Below are 18,469 nucleotides of genomic sequence, written 5' to 3'. Positions count from 1 at the left end.
TATGACAGTTAAAAAATTAGTACCCGTTTAAAATCCCAGGATCTATTTCTCCTACTGGTTTTGTTGCTCTCTTGGTGATTGTTGTATTTTAAACAATATGATACAATGTAGTGTGTGTCAGTGGGAACCTGGAGTTTTTCTTGCAAAGGACATAGAATTTCACAAAACCCAGAAGTGATGTTAGAGAACTGGGTAAGTTACATATAAAATCATTGGCAAATGAGGATTGGATTTAGTTAGATAAATTATCAATTAGAAGAAAGAAAATAACAGAAATAGTGACAGACACTTGAAAGAATGATATGACTATCTCACAGGACTAAAAAAAGGCTCTTGGGAAAATTGATAAAGCCTTTTAATACTTATTAAAAATTACACTCATTTTGATTGTATATGGAGCTCCAATATGAAGTAAGGATGTCCTATCATAATTTCGTTGGAAAGATTATACCCAAAAAACACTACATTTTTCATTTTTGCTCTAAGAATTTGCATATGGTTACATAAATAGGAAAAAGTTTATTTTGTGATTTTTAGTTTAATTTTTTTAAGATACCCAACACCACTTTCACTTGGACTTTGAAATGTCAGTACTATTTCAAGAGAATTCTCTTTCAATTGCTTTTTTCCTTTAACCAATTATTCTCTGATAATGAAGACCTTGATTTAATCCAGATATCAGTTTATCCAGAGTTGTTATAACCACATGTTGAAGTTTGGTGATGCACAAACACACACACAGATTTCAGTATGTGTAAAGTGTCTCCTATTTTCAGGGACTGTGGAGTTATAAATATTGTACAATTATTAAATTACTAGGCCATACTGAGTTTTAGTTTGAGAGGACAGGGCCATATTTCCATTTTCTCTAATATTTTACATTTTCTGCATCTGCTTATTTGGGGTTTAAAACTGCCCTAGGCACTGTAACTGATCTCCTCATCAGCACTGGTCATATCCTATGAGTTATTCTCTTTGCCAATGATTTTCCAGTACCAGAATTTTTAGCAGGTACAAAACAAGCCAACTAAAGTTAAAGTACCTGTAATCCCAGCAGCTCTGAAGGCTAAGGCAGAGGGATGGTGAGTTCAAAGCCAGCCTCAGCAACTTAGCGAGACCCTAAGCAAATAAATAAATAAAATATAAAAACGGACTGGGGATGTGGCTCAGTGGTTGAGCACCTCTGGGTTCAATCCCCATACCAAAAAAAAAAAAAAAAAAAAAAAAAAAAAGGCAAAGTATTGAATTTTTCATTAAGGTAAACTCACTTAACTCATAACTGTTAACTTTTTTGCCAGTATTATATTCTGTCTACATTTGAAATTAAATATCCTTTTATATGATACTTATTTTTTAAATGATTCTATTAAAAATTTTAAAACTGGTCCTCCATTTTATTTCATATTTTATAACAATTCAAGAGTTTGAACCAATTAGAGCAAATTAAAAACAAGAGGGAAAAAAAAAAAAAGAGTTTGGGAACCTAACCATCACAGAGAGCTCCCTGAAACTACCCTCTAATCATCCCACTCTCTTCCTTAAAACCCTTCAAGTGGCCAGGCATTGTGCCCTAGCCCCTCCACTGAGGTTTTTAATCCACATATTCATTAAGTATTTTTGTAGACTGAATACAATATATTTGTTTTATATATTCATACATTTTCAAATGTGTGAAGATGCTCATTTAATAAGTTTGACTTACTTTCTAGTATCCTTTTGTATTTTTTAAGATTTTTGTTTGTTTCTTTTGTAGTGCTAGAGATAAAACCCAGGGCTTTACAACTGCTAGACAGATGCTCTGCCACTGTACTATAATCCCCAGCCCTAAATTTTAGGGTTTATTTTTCTCGCATAATTCTTGTCAAGTATGGAAGCCATTGAACTTTGCAGAACCTCGTTAATAAAGGTAAATATACATGAGAAAAAATGAATTTAATCATAAAAGAAATAAAATTTTGAAAACACAGGTTACATTAAAAGGTAGAAATATAAGCCAGGCACAGTGGCACACACCTGTTATCCCAGGGGCTCAGGAGACTGAGGCAGGAGGATCTCAAGTTCAAAGCCAACCTTAACAACTTAGTGAGGCATTTAGCAACTCAAGTGAGACCCTTTCTCTAAATAAAATACAAAAAAGTGCTAGAGATGTGACTCAGTGGTCGAGTGCCCCTGAGTTCAATCTCTGGTTACCAAAAAAAAGGTAGAAATATATGTGGAAAAATGTGTAAAACGTATTGTATTTTAAAATCTCAGATATATTATCCCTGCTATAAAGAGATTTTATAACTCAGTAATAAAAATAATACTGCAGGGTAGGTGTGTAGCTCAGTGGTAGAGCACTTGCCTAGCATGCTGGAGGCCCTGGGTTCAATCCCTGTACCCTCCCAGCACATACACACAAAAGTGATTTTGTTGATATCTAAAAGAGAAACAAAAACTGAAAAAAATTATTTTGTTGATAAATCTTTGTTGAGGTGGTGAAATATTTGAAATGTTGGTTTTAAAATGCAGAAATTAAGGTGAACATCAATAACTGGTTATTTTTAGTGATGTATTTTTCCCACTTAAAAAATATTTTCAAGGAAAATGTATTTCATAATTAAAAAATAGTTACCGGGAATTGTTATGGAATAAATGATATGTTCCCCCCACCCCCCCGTCTCCACTTTTTCACACACAGCATTCCTTACAAGCCTCTGTACTTTTGCTTATTCCTTGGCTACTCAAAGTTCCTGCTTATCTTTAATTGGTTCAGTTGTACTACCATGAAGTCTTTCCTAATCATCCTCTTTTCTGTTTTTATTCCACACAATTATCATATGTAATTATGTATTTATAATGTCTTCTTCACTAGATAGCCCTCTCATTTATTCATTTAATAAATACTTGTTGAATGCCTATGTGCCTGGCACTGTTTGTTGGTACTGCAATTCTAACCACGAACTAGGCAGGCTTCAAGGAGTTTATAGCTTTGTAAAGTTATTTCTTTCATTATCATATGAGGTATTATGATAGAAGTATAGAGTGATTTTGGGAGCCTTGAGAATTGGTAGATCTACTCCAGGCTGAACAGAAAGGGAAGACTTCCTGGAAGGGATGATAACTGAGTATTAAAAAGAAAGCAAAAGTTAACCATATCATAGGGCAGAGGATGGTGGGCCTGGAATTTTAAAACCAGGATAAATTTTGAGAAGGTCACAGTGGTGTTTGTGAATATTGAAGTTAATTTCTGACAAGAATTTATATAATTTTATCTTGGAATAATCTAGAATTTTTTTGCAAGAGATTAAAAAGTTGCATATAACACCATATATTAGAGAGATCATCCTAATGCTAAACCAGTTCAAGTGTGAATGTTAGCTTTGTTATCTTTTAAGTATATGTATGAAAACATATTCTTGCTAAGGATTGAGAAATAAGTGCAAAATAAAGTCTGAGTTATGAGAGTATTTCAAGTAAGTCTGTCCTAATCTTAACTGGTCTTAATAAAATGTTGCTAAGTGACATTATTTGGGGAATGCCTTTGAATTAATACATTAAAATGAGGGCAATTTGAATAACATTTTTTGTGTAAATGTGTTCTAAATTTAAAGGGGTGTTTCTTGTAGCAGAGTAAATATTTCTGATTGTTAAGTTCTTTTCTTTCCTTCTGTCCTCCTACTCCTACTTCTAGTTCCAAAAAAAAAAATCAGTAATTTAAAGGAAATGAATCAAATTACAGTGTGGCTCTCATTAAATCATAGTGGCCTGGCCCTGTGATTGTGTAAATTATACTTACTGTTAATTGTATATCAGAATCATTGGGTTTGTAGTCCTTTGTTTTTCCTCTTTTTTGATTAGATAATATAAAGATCGTTTCCCAACAAATTCTCCTTAAAAAGAGATTAAATGAACCAGTTTTTCTTTTCTGCTTTTGTAGATTTCTTGATAACCGGCTGTTCGCTACCTGCTCTGATGACACTACAATAGCACTATGGGATCTGAGAAAACTGAACACCAAAGTATGCACTTTACATGGTCACACTAGCTGGGTGAAGAACATCGAATATGATACTAATACAAGACTCTTAGTAACATCAGGATTTGATGGAAATGTCATTATTTGGGACACCAACAGGTTTGTGATTAGGAGACCATGTTAGGACTATGAATAAAAACATTTTTTTTTAAATTGTGAACAGGACTGCGGATATGACTCAGTGGCAGAGCACTTGCCTGGCATGTATGAGGCCCTGGGTTTAATCCCCCCAGTACCACAAAAATAAACAAATAAAATAAAATGGTGAACAAATTCAGTATTCTACTCTAGCCTAAAGAAAGAAAAACTGGATTTAGAAAAAACAAAAAGGGATTCCATGTTTTGTAACTTAAACTTAATCATATATTACAACTAAAAACTTTGGAATTTGGAGTATGGTTCAGTGGTAGAGTCCTTGCCTAGTGTGCAGGAGGCCTGGGTTTGATCCCCAATACAGCAAAAATAAATAAATAGATAAATACATAAAAGTTTTTTGTTTGGGAAAGAGACCAGGGCATATAGCTAATGATGAAAACTGGTATATAAAATGAATTTCCTGAGTTTAAGGAAAAATGTTTTTATTATTTCCTTTGTGAAACTAAAATTTTTTTACTCTTTGTTCCTTCAGTTCTAAATCTATTTATTTTGTAATTTTTGCAATTTGTTTCATGCATTAAAAGAGTGGTTCTTATTGGAGTGATACTGATCCTGAAGGTAATGTTTGGAAATAATGTATGGGGCAGTTTGGGTTGCCTCTGTTGGGGAAGAGGGAGGATATCTACTGGCATTTGTTGGCAGGACCATAGTTTCTAAACATCCTGCAGTACACAGGCTGGTTTTCACTGAGAACCAATCGACCCACCTAAAATGCCAGTTATGCCTCAGTTGTGAAACATTTCAGTCAAGTGTTTCCTAATAGAGAATTTGATTATTTGGAAATTAAAGTTCAAGAAATAATTAAAGTATACCTATTGCAAGTTGATGAAATGATAATATAATAACATATCAGGATCACTTCTGAAATACTCTCTTCAAAGATCATATGTAAAAAAAGGATAGTATTAAAGATTTCTAGCTGTACATTATTTGAGTAGAGGATAGAGCTATTGTTCATCTTTAGACAAACATAAGCATATAAGTTAGAATTTAGAGGCAAATGCATATTTTTTAATTTGGAAAGAAAATTTGAATAGAAATAAAAATGAGGGCTGGGGTGTGGCTTAGTGATAGAACACTTGCCTAGCATATGTGAAACCCTGGGTTCAATCCTCAGCACACATAAAAATAAATGAATAAAATAAAGGTATTTAAAAAAAGAAATAGGGGCTGGGGTTGTGGCTCAGTGGTAGAGCACTTGCCTCGCGTGCATGGGGCACTGGGTTGATCCTCAGCACCACATAAACAAATAAAATAAAGGCACTGTCCAGCTACAACTAAAAGAATTAAAAAGAAAAATGACAATTTCCAAACCTGTGGAAGGATAAAAAACTAATAAAACATGATAAGTTCAGTAGAAATAGAGAAGAAGTTGAGAAAAAGAAGAATTATTTAAAAAATAACCAGGTTCCAGGCATAGTGGTACACATGCCTGTAATCCCAGCATCTTGGGAGGTTAAGGCAGGAAGATCACAAGTTTCAGGACAGACTTAGCAACTAAGTGAGACCCTATCTCAAAATTTAAAATACTGGGGATGTAGCTTTCCCTCAGGGGTAAAGCATCTTTGGTTTAATTCCCAGTAAACTCCCACCCCACAAAAAGTAAGGAAGCACAAAAATATAGAAGGCACTTAACCCACACATCAATCTAGACATCAATAATCATGATAAATGTATATGAACCAAACTAGCCAGTTAAAAAATAGTGTTAAATTGGATTTAAAAGTAAAACCAGCCAGGCATAATAGCTCACACCAGTGGTCCCAGCTACTTGGGAGACTGAGGTGGGAGGAGCATAAGTGCAAGGCCAAACTGGGCAATTTAATGAGACCCTGTCTTAAAATAAAAATACGAAGGGCTGGGAATATAACTCAATGATACAGCAACCCTGGTTCAATCCCCAGTACTGAAAAGAAAAGAGAAATTCCCTTCTATCTTTAGAGGCTTATAAACTCATTTCCTAAGTAATTCAGAATGTCAGAAGGTAGACCTAAAATTGATGAACTTACTTAAAAAAACTGAAAAAAACTCAAAAGGATAAACCCAATAAATGTAAATGTATAGCCAGGTGCAGTGGCACACGCCTATAATGCCAGTAGCTTGGGAGGCTAATGCAGGAGGATCTCAAGTTCAAAACCAGCCTCAGCAATTTAGCAAGGCCCTAAGCAACTCAGTGAGACCCTGCCTCTAAATAAAAATATAACAAAGGACTGGGGATGTGGCTTATTGGTTAAGCATCCCTGGGTTCAATCCCTGGTACCAAAAAAAAAAAAGCATATATATGGAGTTGGGAGCAGTGGCACATACCTATAATACTTGTTACTCAGAAGGCTGAGGTGATAGGATTCACAGGTTTGAGATCAGCATCACTAACTTAGCAAGGCCCTTAGCAGTTTAGTGAAACCCTTTCTCAAAAAGGGCTGGGAGCTCACTGGTAAAGTGCCCCTGGGCTCAATCCCTGATACCAAAAAAGAAGTAAAATGTGGAAATGATGAAAGTACAAAATTAATAAGATTGAAAATGATAAGAAAAAGGATTTTTAAAAAGTATTCTTTGAAATAATTAATTGAATTGGTAATTCTCTGACAAGAGTCATCAAGAGAAAAGAGAGAAAACACAAATGATAGCAGTGAGTGCTGGAATTGTAGCAATGCTATTTGCATAGCATGTTGTGAAGACTTGGGTTTGATCCCCCTCACAAAAAATAATACTAGCAATTATAAAGGAGTTTTAACAAAAATATAGAGTAAGATGATAAAATCAGCTATATGCTAATATATAGAAAACCTTGATGAAATAGACTGTTTACTTAAAACATACATCTTAACAAAACTAACCAAAGAAGAAATGGGGTTGTGACGCATTGGTAGAGCACTCATCTAGCATGCATAAGGCCCTGGGTTCGATTCTCAGCACCACATAAAAATAAAATAAAGGTATTGTGTCCACTTACACCTAAAATATATATATATATATATATATATAATATATATACACACACATTATATATATATATATATATTTTAAAACAAAGAAGAAATAGACCTTTTTCTAGGATTGAGCTTTAACCACTATGCACTGGTTCAGCTGAAGTAGTTGTTAAAAGATTGAACTTCCTCCATACTGTTTGTTAAATAATTGAGGCCTGAGTCATTATCTGGCTGCTTAGGCCCTTCTTCTAAGATTATCTCCCTCAAGGTCTTCCCATGAATCTAGTAACTGAAGTTCTTCTTGCACAGTAGTACAATTCCAAGACTGTTCCAGCATTACCATATATCTATTCTGTCTAGTATTCATGTAATACTGGTTATTTTAGTACTCTGAATATCAGTTCTATAACCATTAAAGAAATTTTTTAAATCAATTAAAACCGAACTACTAATGAAAGAATAGCCCTATCAGTTTTATAGGTGACTTCTGTTAGATATTGCAAATGATATTCTGATTTTATTTAACAGATCAGATTCTATAAAAAGGGAATTCTTATTCCAGAAATGAAAGGATGTTTTGTCAATATATACTGTTAATATAATTAATTACATTAATAGATAAAAATTAATAAATCCATATGATTATTTCTTTTTTCTTCTTCTTCTATGTGGGATGATTGATCCTGAGCTGGTGGAGGAAAAGGTGGCCCCAGACTTCTCCAAATTCACATAGGAGGGTTGATTATTTCAATTGAGGATCAAAATTCAACATTCAGTCATAATTAAAAACAAAAGAGGGGACATCATTACCAGCCTTACAGAGGAAAATTGAAAGGGTTATGAAAGAGTATTATGAACAGCTTTATAATAACTTAGGTAAACAAATACCTGGGGAATCATAAATTATTGAAACAAACTTTAGAATAGATGGAAAATCCTTACACACAAGACATATAGCAATAAGAATTAGTAATTTCTAAATCTTCCCACAAAGAAAAGCCTGAACCCAAATGACTTTACTAATGAGTTCTACCAAATATTCCGTTGCAAACTATTCTAGAAAATAGAGGGGGGGAGAGCATTTCTCAGTTGAATTTTTTGTGTCTAGTATTACACTGACATCAAAACCTAACAGATAATCATGAGAATGGAAAATTGCTGAGCAATATCCTACAATAAAATTGATAGAAAAATCTGAAACAATATTAGGAAGTCAAATCTAGCAATATATATAAAGGATTATAAGTCACAACTAAATGGAATTCATTTCAGGAATGCCAGATGGTTTAATGTCCAAAAGTCAATTAATATATTAATAAAAGTTAAAACCCACATAATCATCCCAATAAAGACAGAAAAGCACATAACATAAAATCCAGTACCCATTTGTGCTAAAACCAGGAATAAAAAGGAACTTCCTCAACCTGATAAAGGACATCAATGGAAATCTACGGTTAAAATCATAATGTTAAAAGACTGAATGCATTTCCTATAAGATTAGTAACAAAGTTCTTACCACTTTTATTCAGCATTGTACTGGAGATACAGCATTGTTCCGAATGCACAATGAAGCAAGAAAAAAAGCATCCAGATTGAAAAGGAAGAAATAAATCAGTTTTCATATTTAGAAGATTTGACTTTTTTGGAGGGGGTGGTACCGGGGATTGAACTCAGGGGCACTCAACCACTGAGCCACATCCCCAGCCCTATTTTGTGTTTTATTTAGAGACAGGGTCTCATTGAGTTGCAGAGGCTGGCTTTGAACTCACTCACGACTGCCTCAGTGTCTCAAGCTGCTGGAATTATAGGCGTGTGCCACCATACCCAGGAGGAAGATTTGACTGTTTAGATTCTTTTTTTGCACTGGGGTTTGAACTCAGGAACACTACCAGGCCCTTTTTATTTTCTATTTTGAGACAGGGTCTCTAAATTGTCCTTGAACTCTGATCCTCCTGCTTCAGCCTGGGATTACGTGTGAATACCACCATGCCTGATTCTATATAGAAAATTTTAAGGAATTAGGAAAAAAAAAAAAAACTAGAACTAATAAATAAGGTCGTTAAATTAACAAGATATGGAAGATTAATATGCAAAAACCATTGGTATTTCTACTTAAAAGCAAAGGATAATCCAGAAATGACTGAGGAAGACAATCACATTCACAGTAGTATCAAAAAGAATAAAATAGGGTTTGCACTAGGGTTGTAGCTCAGTGGTTAAGCACTTACCTAGCATGCACAAGACCATGGGTTTGAGCCCCAGGAATACACACATACCCACACAAATGTATAAGGTTTGTACTCTGAACTCTATAAAACATTTCTGAAAGGAATATAAGGAATTAATGAAGAGACATTATATGTTTATAGATTAGAATACTCAGTATTATGAATAACAAGTGTAAGCAAGAATGTGGAAAGCTAGAACCCTCATTCCTGGAATCCACATTGCTGGTAGAAATGTAAAATGGTACAACCACTTTAGAAAGTTTGGCAGTTTTGTAAAGTGTTAAAATGAGTGTTACTATATGACCTGGCAGTTCCACTCCTAGATATACATACCCAAAAGAAATGAACTCATGCCTATATAAAGACTTATACATCATAGCCAAAGAAAAAGGGAACCAATCCAAATATCCATCCAGTGGTTAATAGTTAAACAAAACGTAGTATGTCTGTGCAACAATACTGTTTGGCAATGAAAACAATATTTATGTATGCTGTGTCATGTAAGAACCTCACAAAATTATGCTGAATTAAAAAGCCAGATTGCAAAAGACTACTTATTGTATGTTTCTGTTTATATGAAATGCCCAGCTGGGTTGGTGGTTCTCACCTGTAATCCCAGTGACTCAAAAGGCTAAGGCAGGAGTATTGCAAGTTCAAGGCCAGCCTTGGCAACTTAGCAAGACCCTTCTCAAAAATAGAACTACTGTATAACCCAGTAATCCCTCTGCAAGGTATATATCCAAAGGAAATTAAATTAGTATGTCAAAGATCTGCATTATGGTCATTGCAGCATTATTCACAGTGCCTAAGATATGGAATCAAACTAAGTGCCCGTCAAAAGATGGGTGGATTTTTTTAAATGTGGTATATATTCCCAATTCTCTTCCATCTTTTAAAAGAAGGAAATACTGTCATTGACAACAATATATGTGGATGAACTTAAAGATTATGTTAAGTGATGTAAGCCAGGCACAAATACTGCTTTTATGTGGAATCTGAAAAAGTCACAAACTCACAGAAGCAGAGAATAGAATGATGGTTATCAGGGACGGGGGACAGGTGCGGTGAGGAAGTGTTGATCATAAAATTTTAGTTAGGAAGAATAAGTTCATTAGGTTTATATTGTACAACCTGGTGACCATAGTTAATAACAATGTATTGAATACTTGAACATTTCTAACAGAGTAGATTGTAAGTATTTTTATTAAAAATATAAATGATTGGTACATGAGAGGATGTATTTGTTAATTAGCTTGATGACGTATATGTATTTTCAAACATTACAGACTGGGCCAGGCACAGTGTCACATGCCTGTAATACCAGTGGCTCGGGAGGCTGAGGCAGGAGGATGGCAAGTTCAGAGCCAGCCTCAGCAATTTAGCAAGGCCCTAAGCAGCTTAATAAGACTCCATCTCAAAATAAAAAATAAAAAGGGCTGGAGATGTTGCTCAGTGTGGTTCAGTGCCCCTGGGTTCAGTCTCTAGAACAAACAACAACAAAAAAAAAAATTGAAGGCTGGAAGTAAGGTGAAAATTTAAAAATAATTTGTGTTCCTATTGATTATTGGGATTATATCACTTCACATTTTTTACAGTATACAATTTTTTTTTTTTTTTTTTTTTTTTTTTTTTTTTTTTGGTACTGGGGATTGAACTCAGGGGTACTTGGCCACTGAGCCACATCCCCAACCCTATTTTGTATTTTATTTAGAGACAGGCTCTCACTGAATTGCTTAGCACCTTACTTTTGCTGAAGCTGGCTTTGAGACTCCTGTCTCAGCCCCTGTGCCAATGGGATTATAGGCATGTGCCACCGTGACCACGTACAATATATAATTTTTCATAATCAAAAAATTTAGTTGTACATAGGAGTAAATTATAACAGAAGATGTGTAACCTTGATGAAGAAAACTGTAAAATCTCATTTAAGTCACTAATATCTAAGCAAACAAAGCAAAATTTAAAGTAAAAGGCATAAACTTATAAAGATGGGGAAACAGGAGAGGAAATACAATAGAATTTTAGAAGCTGGAAAGCAGATGAATGACTACTGACTTAGCAGCTGTTTTAAACAATTTGATTTAGTAAGTCCCAGGAATCATAACCCTAAGCTTCCAGAGAAGGAAAATTAAAAACTTAAGATAATTAACATAGAATCCTCAAAGATCATAGGAACTGGCAATCCTGGGTACCCTTTAAGTAGCTAAATAGGGATTCATGGGAGAGATATTTAAGAACTTCTTCCTCCTTTCTTAACCATACCAGTGCAGTCAACTTCCCATATTAACAGAAGTTTCTATTTTTACTTTCTAGAGAGGGTAATATAAAGAATCTCTATTAAAAGGTGCCAGAAACAGTTGAAGGCCCAGGTATTTTGCTGAAACCAAGGGGATTAAATGACATGTGTCCTGAATATTGATTTTAGAGATCCTCAGCCTTCTTTTAGGATGATCCAAGGTTACTCACATAAGGGGCTCATATATGTGACTGTGTGTGTCTGTGTGTATGTATAAATATATATAAACTCAGAGTTCCTAGTCAACTTTAGTTTCCCACTCAACCATGAGCAGAGCAGACATTGAGGAAAACTTCTAATATAGAGACACAAATGGAAAGTCTTTTGAATAAGCAGAGACAATATAAGGAGAAGAAAACTTAAAAATTTTTAAAAAGCTATCAATATTTGTATTTTTACTTAAGACAAAAATGAGTTACAACAGAGAGGAGAAATAGATGGGGTGTCTAAAGTATAAATATAGTTCTACTAAAGTAGGTGAGGAGTGTTCTTTTTCTTTAAGCTCTACTTGTTTTATTTATGTACTTTTCTATAGGTATGGATTTTTAAAGAACAAAAATGAAATAAAACAAGAATAAATATACACAAGGAATAAAAATCTGTCAAAGAAACTGTGGCAGATTTGAAAAAGAGCCAAATATAACTTAAATTTTAAGTTAAAAAATATGGAAATGTAATACACATAGGGCAGGTGAAACAGTAGGTTAGACAACTTAAAACAATAGATTAGAAGATATATATTTAAAACTTACCCAAAATACAACATATGAAGATGGGGAAATATAAAACATGGAAAAGCCATGCACAGTGGAACACTGTAATCCCACCTGCTTAGGAGGTGGAGGCAGGAGGATCACAAATATGAGGCAAGTCTGGGAAATTTAGCGAGACTCTGTCTCAAAAAAAGTAGGGGCCAGGTAAGGTGGCACATGCCTGTGATCCCAGCGGCTCGGGAGGCTCAGGCAGAAGGATCGCAAGTTCAAAGCCAACCTCAGCAAAAGCTAAGCAACTCAGTGAGACCCTGTCTCTAAATAAAATACAAAATAGGACTGGGGATGTGACTCAGTGGCCAAGTGCCCCTGAGTTCAATCTCCAGTGTCCCCACACACATACACACAAAAAATCCATGAAAGAGAAATTGTGAGACAAGGAGAGTCAAATATGAATGTTTCAAGCATTTATTTGGAGTGCCAAAAGATTATAGAAAATGGGTGAAAGGCAATATTGGAATAATGATTGAGAATTTTCCAGAATATATGAATAAAGTAAATCTTAAAATTTAGAAAATCAAATGAATCTCAATAAATACAAACCAAAAAGAAATCCAAAGTTGCACATACCATTGTGAAACTGCAGGAGTCTAAAGACAAAAAGATCAACCACACAGAAGATAAATTGTCCAAAAGTAGCAGATAGACTGAACAAATTTTTAAATAATAACATTGGAAGCCAGAATTGTGAAACATCTTCATTATTCAGGAAGAAATAACTATCAACCTTAAGTTGTATGTTCAACTAAACCTTTATTTAAAAAGGATGAAATACATATTTTCAGAGCAATAAAATATGAATTTACCTCAACAAAGTTTTACATAAAAAATTCTGAGGAATATACTTCAGAATGAAAGCGAATGATCTAAAAAGGAATGTCAGAGATGAGAGAAGGGGAATGGTGAGCAAAATAATTGTAAACGTACATTGTTAATTCTGCTTTGAAGGGAAAAACAATTTGCCTATCACTGGATCATTATATTTAGGATAACTCTAGGTGTTATTGGTTTTGTTTCTTGTATAGGTGTACAGAAGATGGGTGTCCACATAAGAAATTCTTTCACACTCGTTTTCTTATGCGAATGAGACTAACACCAGATTGTTCCAAAATGTTGATCTCAACGTCCTCTGGATATCTCTTGATTTTGCATGATCTTGACTTAACAAAGTCTTTAGAAGTTGGCAGCTATCCCATTTTGAGAGCAAGAAGAACTACATCAAGTTCAGGTAAGCTTTTCTTTTTTAATTAAGAGTGAAGTTTTGTAGGGTTGGGGTTGCGGCCCCTTGGTAGAGTGCTTGCTTGGCACATGTGAGGCACTATGTTCAATCCTCAGCACCACATAAAAATAAAATGAATAAAAAATAAAGGTATTGTGTCCATCTACAACTAAAATTTTTTTTTTAAAAGACAAGTTTTATAAAGAATCCAAGACATAGGAGCCTAGCAGAACTATTTTTTTTTTTTTTTTTTTTTTTGTGATGCTGGGGATTGAACTCAGGGCCTTGTGCATGTGAGGCAAGCATTCTACCAACTAAGCTATATCCCCAGCCCAACAGCAGAAAATCTTTTTTTTTTTTAATATTTTTTAATTGTTGATGACCTTTATTTTATTTATTTTTATGTGGTGCTGAGAATTGAACCCAGAGCTTCACACAAGCTAGGCAAGCGCTTTACCACTGAGCCACAACCCCAGCCCCCCAACAGCAGAACTTTTAAGTTATGATTATTATAGAGTTTTAGTTTTAAAATCTGTATTGTATCCTAGACTTCCAAACATCCAGACACGGATGCCTGGTGCTATCTTATAATACCCTCTTGCCAAAGCTTTGTCCTTTTTCCCATTGCTGATTCCATTATAATTAAGTGAAGTTGGGGCTCAGAAAAACTTAAATACTATGCTTCATCAATATTATATGATAAAGAGAATATATTTCATCTGACTTTGGGAAAGAAGACTGGTCTGGGAATGTATCCATCATTAATAACATTGTTTTATGAACAAGAATAGAGGGAAAATAGACTTTAATTATTTGGAACACAAACTGTTCATAAAGTGCTATTAACTTTAAAATGGTTGGAATCTTTCTCATATGTGCACAGGGCCATTCCTTAAGACTCCTTTGGGAAAATGCAGGCATAATTGTACTATAATTGCCCAATTCAACTGTTAAAAGTAGAAATTTTAAGTTTACAAACTTCCTTGCAAGCAAGGTGTTTCATGAACATGTGAATGTAATCCTTAGATTCAGAATTGCCTTTTTAAAAAAAGTTAATCTTTGATAATTAGCTTAGTGAGAAATAGTGTTCTGGAATGTATAGTTGGCTTTTTTTGACTCAAAACCAAGGAGCTTTTCAGTCTTTGGCCAGGTGTAGTGGCACATGCCCATAATCCCAGTGACTCACAAGGCTGAGGCAGGAGAAGTGCAAATTCAAAACCAGCCTTAGCAACTTAGTGAGGTCCTAAGCAACTAAGTGAGACCTGTCTCTAAAATAAAAATACAAAAAGGGCTGGGGATGAGGCTCAGTGGTTAAGTGCTCCCTAGTACTAAAAAAAAAAAAAAAAAAAAAAAAAAAAAAGCAGCTTTTCCATTTTCTAAGGGTAATTCCAATATAATACTATAGGAAATTAGATAAAATAAGAATTCCCAGCAGAGGTATGGTACTACTGGAAATGTATGATGAAACTAAGTTTGAAGTAATATATCAAATTCCATATTCATTTTATCCTTTCCACAGATTTTAATGTAAAGCTTTGCTTTGCATTTCAAAGATTGTGTTTATATATATTTATAATAATAGAAGTTTTTAGTATGCTTTAAAAAAAGGTTCCTTTATGTTCCCAGTAATGGGCCTATTGGGTGGACCCTATCCTAATATTAACTCAGTTTTCATTAAATTTTCTTGTTCTGTTTAGTACAGAAATAATACCCAAAGATGTTCCTGTGCTTCTTTGGCTGGGAAAAAAAATTGTTTGTTTTATTTTGCATACATAAGTCTTTGGCATAAAATGTTTTTATGAAATGGACTAGGCCTTAAGTGATGCTTTAAAGATATGTCTTGCCTTCCCTCGTCTTAATCATAACTCAGGTTTATGTGAGCTTTCTTTTGGCCATGTTTTGAATTTTTTTTTTTAATTTAAAACAAATTTTTTTTTTAGTTGTAGATGGACACAGTACCTTCATTTTATTCATTTATTTCTATGCGATGCTGAGAATCTAACCCAGTGCCTCACACGTGCTAGGCAAGTTCTCTACCACTGAGCCACAACCCAAGCTCTGTTTTGGATGATTTTTAAAAGTATGGTTCAAGTAGATAATTAAAAAGTTGAGACATTACCAGAGTTATGCTACATTTAATGTCAAACTCTTTGTATTTTAAAGATTTGAGCACTTCATCAAGTTCATCTGGTCCTAGAGTTTCTGGTTCACCTTGTCATCATAATGATTCTAATTCATCTTCTGAGAAGCACATGTCACGAGCCTCCCAAAGAGAAGGTAGGTTAAAAGTTGAGTTTTATAATCTTGCAATAACAGATTCCATCAAACAGTTTTCTTTGGCGTGGTTTTAATCCATAAAAATAACCAGCAGAGATAAGGCTATTTCTTGCCCCTCAGTCAACTAACCATCTTGTCCTGAAATCTGTGATGGAATTTGAACTTTGGTTTTATTACATGTACCAAATGTACTTTGTTCTAGTTTGGAGAGGAAATAGTTGGGAAATATTGATTCCAGTCAAGGTTGTTGGAAAAATTAAATGAGAGTGTATACATGTGAAAGTACTATATAAACATGAGGAATGAATTTATCAGGTGATTGTGAATGTCGCCTTGTCTTTTACTCTGTAGGTCTTTTGCTCTGCCATTTCCTTTTTTTTCTTCCTGCTCTACACTGGGGATTAAACCCAGGAGTGCCTTACCACTGAGCTACATCCCCAACCCTTTTTTTAATTTCTAATTTTGAGACTCTAATTTTTGCCAAGGCTGGCCTCAATCTTGGAATCCTCCTGCGTAAGCCTCCCAAATAACAGGAATTACAGGCCTGTGGTACTCCAAGTGTCTTGCCATTTCCTTCTCTGTGCATTGCCTGACAGTTGCAAAGGGGTTGTGGGATAAAATGAGCTACAATCTGGCCCCACTCTATAACTGCCATTTTGGCAGAACTAGCTGCTCTGGCTATCCCTCCACTTCCTAATTGAAATGCTTTCTACCTGGTCAAATTCCACTACTATTCCCTTCGTATTAAATCCAAATCTAAGCTATTAACAACATATGCTGTTTATCCTCTTTATTGGCCAAACGTGGCCTCTTAGGTTGCCTTTTGGAAATAGGTATAGCTCTCCTTTGATAGAGCAGCATTTGGTTGATTGATTGATTGATTGATTGGCTTTGAACCCAGGGGTGCTTAACCACTGAGCCACATCTCCAGTCCTTTTTATATTTTATTTAGAGACAGGGTCTTGCTGAGTTGCTGAGAGTGGCTCTGAACTGGAGATCCTCTTGCCGTAGCCTCCCGAGCCACTGGGATTATAGGTGTGCACCACCACACCTGGCCAAAACTTTTATTTTTGACATGAAATCTGCTGTGGATTCTGAGGGATAGAGCACAAATTTAGCTCTGGCTCAAGTGAAATCAGTGGTATCCTTAATCCTCTAGTCTTTTCCACCCCTTTTCCATTCAGCTTCTGCATGGGTCCTCTTTTGCCAGCTCCTGAGAAACCTCCAAAAAGTACAACTATCAAACCTTTGCTTATCTATTTAGAATGGGTTTCTTTTCTGCTTTTGTTAGAGGTTTAAAATATTAATTCTTAAAATTGGGTTTTGTTTTTCTCTAAAATTATTAAAATTCAATCACATGTGAAATATTACTTAGGCAGATAATTTAGAGCCTCATAGGTTTCCATCAATGATGTAGTAATCTCAAAAGAATCTTTAAAAAGAAAAGCCAGCTGGGGAGATAGCTCAGTTGGTAGTGTGCTTGCCTTGCAAGAACAAGGCCCTGGGTTTAATCCCCAGCACTGCAAAAAAAAAAAAAGAAAAGCCAGGCAAGTGGTGCATGATTATGACCCCTTGGCTGAAGCAGGCAGACCCAGGCCAGCCTGGGCAACTTAGCAAAATCCTCTCAAAAATAAAAAATAAAAAGAGCTAGTTATATAACTAAGTGATCAAGTATTCCTGAATTCAATATCCATACAAAGAAAGAAAAAAAAGAAAGACAAACCATAAATAAATAAATAACTTTCTGAAGTATAGATCCAACTCCAAAGGACCCTTACTCAGCTTCCATGTCTTAGCCTTAAGTCCCCAGTGATTCTCCCTTCCCCCCAGCCTTATACTGGGGATTGAACCCAGGCTGTATTCCCAGCCCTTTTTATTTTTATTTTGAAACAGTGTCTTGCTAAATTACTCAGACTGGCCTCAAACTTGCAATTCTTCTGTCTCAGCCTCTGGAGTTGCGGGGATTACAGGCATGTGCCACTGCATCCAACTAGAGACTTGTATTCTTTAGTTATAGTCATACTCATTCCCCATTCCCATATCCCAAAACTCACACACCGTATATTGAGGGGCAACATATTCTTTTACATGTGGTAGCATAAGGGACAAACTAAGGGATGACAGTATGGGAGAAGACTGTCAGAAATCAGCCTTAGTCCTTGGATAATACAAATCCCAGTCCTCATTTTCTTGTTTCTCAGGAGTTTCACCACGAAATAGTCTTGAAGTCTTAACCCCTGAAGTTCCTGGTGAGAGAGACCGTGGAAACTGCATAACATCCTTACAGCTGCATCCCAAAGGCTGGGCCACTCTTCTTCGGTGCTCAAGCAACACTGATGATCAGGAGGTACAGTTAGCAGTGCTTCGCCTTCAGTAGGGTTCATTGGACAAATTTCCATTGCTCTGTGTGCAAACCTAGCTGTATCCGACCACAGTTCTTGCCATCAAGGGCATACTGTCAGAGACCCTACTTTTTTTTTTTTTTTTTTGTACAAGGGATTGAACCCAAGGGTACTTTACCATTGAGCCACATCCCCAGCCCTTTTTTTTTTTTTTTTAATTGATTTTGAGACAG

General features: G+C 35.2%; 1 protein-coding gene across 1 annotated transcript in view; it reads left to right on the top strand.

Moving 5' to 3' along the window:
* Nucleotides 1–18,469, top strand: part of Dcaf10 (DDB1 and CUL4 associated factor 10) — a 50,261-nt gene that overhangs the window by 24,336 nt on the left and 7,456 nt on the right. Inside the window, exons 3-6 of the mRNA XM_047524269.1 lie at nt 3,920–4,117; nt 13,424–13,626; nt 15,781–15,894; nt 18,096–18,241. Coding sequence (XP_047380225.1) covers nt 3,920–4,117; nt 13,424–13,626; nt 15,781–15,894; nt 18,096–18,241 — 661 coding nt within the window. The remainder of the gene's footprint in view (nt 1–3,919; nt 4,118–13,423; nt 13,627–15,780; nt 15,895–18,095; nt 18,242–18,469) is intronic.

Source organism: Sciurus carolinensis, chromosome 14 (genome assembly GCF_902686445.1).
Source record: "Sciurus carolinensis chromosome 14, mSciCar1.2, whole genome shotgun sequence".
Taxonomy (NCBI): domain Eukaryota; kingdom Metazoa; phylum Chordata; class Mammalia; order Rodentia; family Sciuridae; genus Sciurus; species Sciurus carolinensis.
The sequence above is the reverse complement of the archived record's forward strand: the minus strand, read 5'-3'. Positions and strand labels throughout refer to the sequence as shown.